Source organism: Drosophila eugracilis, unplaced genomic scaffold (genome assembly GCF_018153835.1).
Source record: "Drosophila eugracilis isolate 14026-0451.02 unplaced genomic scaffold, ASM1815383v1 contig_2154, whole genome shotgun sequence".
NCBI lineage: Eukaryota > Metazoa > Arthropoda > Insecta > Diptera > Drosophilidae > Drosophila > Drosophila eugracilis.
Window position 1 is genome coordinate 11,516,150 of NW_024573038.1, and position 8,995 is coordinate 11,525,144.

Genomic DNA, 8,995 nt, shown 5'->3' on the forward strand with positions numbered 1-8,995 from the left:
TCAGACAAAAAAAAAAGTTGTCAATTGTTTTTGGGCTGAGAATTATTGACACGCCTGAACGATGAGCGTTAAGCGGTAAGCGGGTTCACAGTTGGTCGCTTAAACAAGTGGGCGTGAAGGAATCCCATTAAGGATACGACTATCGTCACCCTTCCGTAACGGTAGACAATCCTGGCCAGCGCTGTCGTCATCTCCATTCATCCCCGCGGCGTGTCGGCAATTTAAACTAATAATCAACGCATCAGCAAACATTGTCGTTATATTCAGAAGTGCCTTTGGCGTTGTGGCACTGACTCTTGTCAGATTGTGAGTTTTGATTTTCATTCACGTTTTTACATCAGGTTTTCAGGTAAATGGGTGGGTCCAGGGGGTTTAGCCATCAATCCACTGTTTGAGTTTCTGTACTTTCTTCCATTGCGATAGTTAAAAATCATTTATTTTCTCACAGATTTTAATTAGGTTTTCTGCTCTTTTTCGTTTATCACATTAAAGTATAGTTTTACAATCATATATTACATAAAATTGGACATGTTCTTGATGCCTTAACAAATCTAATCTAAGGGACTTAAAAAGCAATTTGTTTGGGTTCTAGAATTTGATGGCAAAACGATATCTGTATGATCTTATTTTTAAGGATTTAACTTTTAAAAAAGAAAATTGAAAAGAATACAAAATTTTAAATGGCTTTTTTAGAAGAAGAATCAAACTTACAGATTGGAGATTTTGAAAGTCCCTTAAAATTAACACAAGGTCATCTCTCCTCTTAAAGACCTTCTAAATACGAATCCTCACAAAAGAAAGATAGTTTACTATCTAAAATAAATCAGTTTAGTATCTCAACTAAAAATACCTCAAAAATCAGAACCCAAAACATAACTTTAGTTGCAACTGAAGACACGTACAAATATTCGACTAATTCTAGGATCTAACATTACGACTTTTAACTTTCCAGGGGCGGGGTGACCAAATGGTCGATACCGGAATGGGCCGACGGATGGGAATGGTCGAGAGATTTTACCATCCAAATCCTCTACAGGACAGCCATCCTAGACCACATGCTCTGCGGATGAGGAGGTGCCGGCGCCGAAGCGCAATGGAGTTGGTCAGATGATGTTCGTCGGACTGGCCGTGGTGGCTACTACAGCATTCGGTGAGGACTTCTCCGACTTGACGCATCCGTAGGATGAGATGCCGGTGCCACTGCTGCTGGGCGGGGAGGGTGGTGTTTCCGGACTGATCAGCGGTAGATACCGCCATGGATGGTAGATAGAGCCAGCGTACATTGCCTGAAGGCGAGCCTGAAGATCCAAGGCCAACGTGGGATCCAGTGGGTAGTGGGCGAGACCGGGAAAGGCGTTCGGCAGGCGGGGCAGAGATAACTCCAGTGGTGCTCCAAATCCATACTTGGCACTCAAAGCGGCCAGCTGGACATGATGTGGATGGGGATGCGGGTGATGTGGATGCGGTGGATACGAAGACTGATGTGGATGTCCATGGAGATGGGGCAGCGATTGACCCAAAGGCGATAGTTGGGGTTGCATATCCTTGGGGGAACCAGCAGATCCAGGACCAGGATTACCAGGATTTGGACCACCATTAGTACCACCACCACCACCTCCTGTGCCACCACCACCTGGCACTGGTGACTTGTTGAGCGTCTTGGGCTTACGACGTGGTCGATACTTATAGTCGGGATGTTCTTTCATGTGCAGGGCCCTGTAAATTGAACAAATGTTGAAAGACTGATCAAAAGATCGAACGATTTAAACTTTGATGATATCATAATGTCGTAAACCTCCTATAAGAGAAGCGGAACCCTTCCATAAACCCAACAGATATACAAAATGCACAAGCACAAGTTTATGGATGTGTATTTAGCAAAGAACCTCCACTCCGAACTCCAACTTCGATTACCTTTCCGATTTCCCAGCTGCAACAATGCAACCATTTTGTTGACATTTGTTGAACAAAACGATAAAACCTGATAAAAGGTGTGTTTGGGTTGCCTCCTCTTGTTTTACTTTCGTTTTCACTTTTCTTTATATTTTTATTCTTTCCTTTCTTATTTTTTTCGGTCAGTTATGTCTGCCGTTATCTGCGGGTCCCGAAAAAATAAAAACAAAAATAAAACAAAATATTGTTTTCCTTATCATCGCGCATTGGCAAATATTTGAACAGAATTTTTTTTTTTTTTTGGTTCTTTTCATTTGATATGCTCGCTGGAAGACCCCGAATGGCCATTAGTCTAAGCCCCTTCAGCGACGAGCCCTGCTCATTTATAAATGTCATAAAGTGTACATGAAAATTTTCACATATTTTCATTTCATTTTGGCAGGCCAATCCAATCAATAAAAGGATTATGACAGTACAAACACAGAGGTTCGTCATCGTCAAAGAGGTCGCTATCTTAGGGGGTGTAGGAAATAAAGAACAAGAAGGTTACCTATTAAGTTTTATGATATAGGTTTTTCTAGGTATTATAGTTAGTAATAATAGGGTGCAACTTATGTATATTTCAAAGAACTTTGACTATATTATAAGATAATTACTTAATATAATATATATAGAATAAGAAATGACAACCAAAATTTATGATCTTTTTCCCTAATTATTAACCTACTTTAACCTCTCTTTACCTTTCTAGATATATTTCCCTAAAAGTGTTTTCTTTCATAAGAACACTACAGTAAGGTAGGTCCAGGGTAAACCACGATGACAACTTAATCCGAAAATCCCATTAAATATTTCTCTATTAAATCCAAGCCAAATCTCAAGGTGCTGCAACCCCTTCGATAGGGTAAATTAAAAGGGGTAAACAAAAAGAAGCAAAATGCAAAATGAATGAAGCATTTCATGCGACGTGCCGTCTCTCTTTTGTGTGACAACTTCAATTGAAATGTTTACCCAAGATATGACAGGGCCAATGGATGAATTCTGACTAAGCAGAGCGGACACAATCCCCCGGCTGCAGAGCTCCAGACCGCCAGAGCTTCACAATGCAGCAGGAGGAGCTCCTCACAATAGGGAGCCTTTGTCTTAGCTAATCGATCAAATTTTGTGGCCAGGCAGCAACGAGAGAGAATGAGCTGCCAACTGGGAAAAAACGGTAACTGAAACCAAGTCAGAATTTCCCATTTAACCGTACAAAATCTATACCTAAGTCCACACAGGGAAAAATAATTTCCCCTAACAGAGCAGAGCTGTTAGAGATTTTTGTAAGAAAATTTTTTTGTTTTTGGATATTTATAGAATGTTTTACAATTTTTTTTTTACATTTCAGTGAGAAACCTAATCTTTAGCCACAAAAAAATCCCTGTTCTAAGCTAGCTAATATTCCCTCAGTGTATTTTAAATAGAGTCCAGTGAACAGCACTTACCGCAATCGCTTTGCCTCGTCGATGAATGGACGCTTCTGTCCTTCGGTGAGTAATTTCCACTCGGCGCCCAGCCGTTTCGATATTTCGGAATTGTGCATTTTGGGATTGTCCTGGGCCATTTTGCGACGCTGCCCCCGCGACCAGACCATGAAAGCGTTCATTGGTCGCTTAATGTGGTCGTGGCTGTTGTGATGGGATCCACCGCTTGAATTCGAATGGGAGTTGCCATGATGATGTTGCTGCTGCTGTTGGTGGTGGTGGTGATGCATTTTGGGTGTCACAGGAGTGGTTGTAGGTGCCGCTGACGGTATGGCTAGGTCAGCTGGCGGCAATGGTGGTGAGGTGGTATTTCCCGATCCAGAACCACCAGCTATGCCCAAACCATTGGCCGCCATTCCCAAACCCAAATTGATGCCGGGCAACTGCGGTGAAAGACTGCTGCTGTGACTGTGATTGCTACTCCCGCTGCTCGTGTAACCATTGCTGTGGCTGTGACTCCGATGGAGCAGTGCCGAGATGCTGGTCATGATTCCGTGGGAGTTGAGAGCGGAGTGGGAGGAACTCCAGTGGGGTTGCAGGTGGTAATTATCAGGTGGTACTGCTGCTCCTCGAGCTCTGAAATGTCCAACGGAAATGGTATTCAATAGATATGCCTTGTTAGCTTGGGGACTCGGTCTGGCATGAGTCATTTGATTGAACCTTTTCGTGGGGGGGGGGGGCAAAAAAAGTGCAAATATCAATCCAAAAAACTTTACAATGGAGATCCATTTAACCCTTTTTAATATGTGCAAAAGGGGGGCTTAAAAGGGGGTTTGGTTTTATGACGAATCAAGTCAAATATTTAAATTTTATTTGTTAAACGGGGATTTACCTTAAAAGAATTCGAAGTTAAGAAGGCATTAATGCATTTATGGAATAATGGGGTTTTGAAAGAGTTATTTAGGAAACCATTTTTAATAACAATTTATTTAATAGCCATTTATTTATAATTTAATTACACAATAACAATCAGGAAATGAAGAATCTGTTAGTTAATCTATGCTAAAACTCTTGTAACTCTTCAGCTGATCCTTCCTACATTACTTAATAATAAATTCTTTTCTTATAAACAGTTTATAACATGTTAAAAGTATTATAAAACCAATTAAGCTTAATTTAGAAGTTAATGTTAAACTTTATCTTGTAATGGGATTTGATAGGATAAAAATAACTATTGAAATTCAAGAAAGAGGCTTGATTGCTCGAAATTCTTTTAGGTAGAAACCCTTAAAAATTCTTCTTAATTTTGTAATAATAATAACCCTGTAACCTTTTTGAAAAGTGATTTTATATTTTATTCATGACGTTTAATTATTTTTATTAAGATATTTTATCAAAGTTAAGATCTAAATAAAGGGATGTTATATTATTGACTTTTAATTATTAGCCTTAGTTAAAGGAAAGATTAAAACTCAAAGGAAAGAGCAAAAGAAGATATTTTATTTATAATTTATGATACTTTATAGTTTCATTAAGATATAAGCTAAGATAAGCTAAGGGCAAGCGATCCAATTTAAACTAAAATATTTCGAGGAGTGATTCGTAAGATATGTATTTTTTTTTGGAAATTTAAAGGAGGGATTTCTAAACTAATATAATAGTATCTTGCTCAAAATGTATTTATAATATTCCTTTAATCATTAATATAAAACTTATATGTTTTTTAAATTTACCAAATATGCCAATTTTATAAAAATAGCTGTCAGACTTTACTTACCTTGAATTTTGTAATATTTTTTGCTATATCTTTTAGTTCCTTCGCACAACTCAAATATTGTATTCCATATAAAATTGCACACAAGTTTATATAGCGATCGTTGTCTTTTTCTTTTAATTAGTTATTAGATTAGATTAGTTTGATCTCAATTGTTGATCACTTGGTTAGCTTTTAAAACACAAATCCACAGTTATGAATTTTCAAATATTATCATAATAATAGTTTTAGATTTATTTAGATCAAAACTCCAATCTAGGAACGTTGTGGAGTTTATTTAATACCGTTAGATTGCCGTTTCACCGTTAGACGAGCGCACGCGTCCGTTTCGAGTGCGCGACAATTTAGATTTGAAAACACATTCGAAAACTTGCGACAAAAACGGCAAACAAACGCAACAAAAAGGGGGCAAGAAGAAGAGCTGTGGGTGTGCTGATATGTGTGAGGGTGTCTCTGTAGTGGTTGGTTGGACGCGCTGCGCTGCGTCGCTGCCGCCCAAAAAGGACTGAGTGGAAGGGAGACAAAGACAGAGCAAGAGTGCAAGCAAGAAGGGTAGTGTTAAGGAGAAACAGAGAGCGAGCACTTTTTTGTAGAGTTTTTTTACACCTTCGGGAGGACGCGTCAACGTGGCGGCTAAGTGATAAAATTTCGCTGCTGCTGCTGCTTTGTATCTTTGTATCTGCGTTTTGTATCTTGTTGACAATTGTCTCGGGTTTGTTTTCGGTTTGTCTGCTTGTTTTGCATTATTGTTTACCGAACGCTGCTCCTTTCGCCTTTCGCCTTTCGCTCTTTGCTATATCTCTTAATATCGGCATTTTTTTCATAATCATAATCATAAAAACCGAAAAATTATTTCGGAGGTTCTTCGAGCGTTTCAGTGGGATAATCACAAAAATAATAATGTAATGACCAATGACCTTTAATATTTTTATAAATAAGATTAAACCAGATCAAAAAAATGTTACCAATTTTGAGTTCTGTTTGATAAGTCAAAGAAATATTAATGATAAGGTTAGTCTAAATGAAGGTTACAGATGTTATGGTAGAAAAACTGCATTATTCGATTTCTTTTTACATATCGTACTTTTCCATTTTGATTTATCATATTATGACATAATCATAACATAACTTTTCTCACAGTGCATTAGTCTTGTGTTTGCTCCCACAATCGATCGGTGGCTCAATCGGTATGTTTGCAGCAAACTTCGAATATGGTAAGGTTGTTCCTTTTTTGTTGGCGGGGTCGCTCGATTCAATTGCCCTCCTTGTTTGTCACACACAGGAAATTCTCCATTGTTGTTGTTGTTTTGGTTGTTGTACCAATATCGGTTTCTGTATAATTGCAATCATAAATACACCCTTGATCCCTTAATAGAACAATCTTTATACATTTGCTAAAAAAAAATGTCTTATAAATGACCCTCTTTATTATTGGCGGGTTCAATGTTCCGCTAAGGGAGCTGCTCCCTTGCCGAGTACTTAGAAATTAGACAGCTTTTCTTGTGTTTACAGTGTAATGTCAACAAAGGAAATGTGTAATATGACAGGGGTCACACGAATAAGTGTTCGAAACAGTTTTCGTTTGAATTTAATTTAAATTTAATTTGAATTTAAGTTTATGTAATAAGATGTAAGTATTAAGTAGAAATGGTAATCTTATTTTCTGTGAAAGTTTAAGAATGTTTGAATATTGCTTAGGATGAATGCAATCTACAGAAATTGTGCAAATCTACTTCTAGCCATTATTCTCACTTTTTTCTCTTTTTTAAAGATGATTATTAAAAAAGTTTCTTTACAATGTTTTGTTTTATTAAACTCTACAATCATTATCTTCTAATTTAATAATTTTCAAGTATAAAAACATATTCCATTCCTTGATTTCTTTGAAAATCATTAGACATTCCAACACAGTTAATCATTTTCATTTGCATTTCTTAGGAATTTTTAAAAAAACAACTGTTGGCGCCATAAAAAGATATCATCTACGGGGGTTGTTTTGCGCAAGCGTCGCTCTCCAAACGGTCGTAAGTTTTGTAGAGTTTCGCCCTCTGCTTACTCCCCACATTCCCCTCTTACCTACCCTTTACTTTACTTTACCAAAACAAATGCTAAGTAGGAAACGCATTTGGCGGGTTTTCTCCCTCCTTTTTAATACAACAATAAAAATGGCAGCGCTCTAGTTGTTACGTGAGTGTGTGTGTGCTCCACAGTGAAACCCCCAACCCCCATTAAATACACCCCCAATTTACCCCCTCCTCGCACCCTTGTAACTGCGCGCATGTCGATTTCAGGCGCTTTGGACCAATGGCGTAGACAATGCTCTCGAATGTAAAAACCGGAGAATGGGACTACGCTGCTTAGAAGCGTTCTCAATGGTGACGCGTTTTTTATCGCTTTTTGTTTTGCATGCGAATTGAATGCATTTTATTGGCCAAAAGCCAGAACAGACGATTCCAAAACAAAGGCGCCAGCAACTGGTGGTCCTTGGGCGAGAACATGCCTGAAATATCAGCCTTATCATCCGTCGAGCAGAGCACCAGGATATTCGACTCGGGGACCCTGACATTCCTTTATTTGTTTCCTCTTAATGGACATTATGACTGGTCCTATTATGCGGTCATCTCAAGGGACAATGGTGAATAGTAATGAAAGTGGCGGTAGTGGAAATCCTAGTTGGCTAATAATAAGTCCTATTTAGGGATAGATAATAGGAAAATTTATAAAAAATAGCTAATATGTGAGTTAAAATATGAATTTAAACAACTTTAAGTTAGTTCTTAATCAAAAAAATAGCTAAAAAATAGTAATATTTAAAAAAAACAAATTTTTGGAAATGGATTTTCTATTAATTTTCTAATTTTAAAAATATTTATATTTACTTTTATTGCATATTAAAAATTAAAGATTTTTTCTGTTATTTGTTTCCACATTAATAGCTAAAAAAAGCTTTATAGCTAAGCTACCATCACTGCTCCACCAAGGCATCCCCTTTTAGCTATTTCCTCTGCAGTCATAATTTTTGGTGTTTTTTGAAAATGTCCCTCCACAGACCATCACCGCATTGTTTGGCCACGTTTAGTTGCAATAATTTATGACTAGGATTTTAGCAGCATTTTTGCAAACTCCTGCAAACCATCGACGCTCTATCTCGTTTGTTCCTGCTTTCTTCTCAGTTCGAGTTTGTGTGGGCCAAAAGTGGGAAAAGTGCCCGCGCTAATCGTGATTTGTGTTTTAAATAAGGCCAAATGCAAAGCAGTCGAACGAGGTGGCTGATAAGAGCCGTAGGCGGGGCTGGGAAAAGGTGAAAATGGTTAAGCCACGTAGGAAACTTTATTTTGGAGTCAACAAACTGTTTTTTACACAAATTTTTTTTATAAAATTTCAACAATTATAAAGAAGTTTTGATTATTTTTAATATTGATAAGAAATACAGTTATAGATAAAACTGATATAAATATTGCAAGTTTTTAAAAATATTAAAAATCCTGTTTTTGTCGCCAAATTAATTGTCATATCAAAGCTCGAAATTTATTTCACAATCGTTTGGTTCTCAAATCTAGAAATTTTAAGTTTTAAGAAATTTTTTCTTTATTTAGATTTGCTACTCAAAAATAAATATCTGTTACCTAACAACTTTTTCTGATTTATGTTCATTGTAACGAATGGTTACTGTGTTTTGCTTTGTCCTACATCGTTCATGGCAGATTGTACGACATCTTGCGGTGACAAGTTAAACCAAGAAAATGTAAAGAAATTCTACACCCTATTGTTACACAGTATTCAAGCGACATCTGTTGTTAGGATTAGTAAGTAGATTCTAGGTGGAGCTATCAAATGGTTAAATAGATTCAAAATAATTCCAGCA

The 8,995-nt window shown here is 37.4% G+C and overlaps 1 protein-coding gene across 1 annotated transcript; it reads right to left on the reverse strand.

The window, feature by feature from the left end:
• Positions 1–433: 433 nt before the first annotated feature.
• On the reverse strand, positions 434–5,504 carry LOC108106028 (transcription factor SOX-14). Its single transcript, XM_017212877.2, has 3 exons — positions 5,134–5,504; positions 3,378–3,992; positions 434–1,716 (listed from the first exon to the last, which is right to left on the reverse strand). The coding sequence occupies exons 2-3, from the start codon at positions 3,902–3,904 to the stop codon at positions 1,104–1,106; spliced, it is 1,140 nt and encodes a 379-aa protein (XP_017068366.1). The 5' UTR covers positions 3,905–3,992; positions 5,134–5,504; the 3' UTR covers positions 434–1,103.
• Between the last annotated feature and the right edge of the window lie 3,491 nt (positions 5,505–8,995).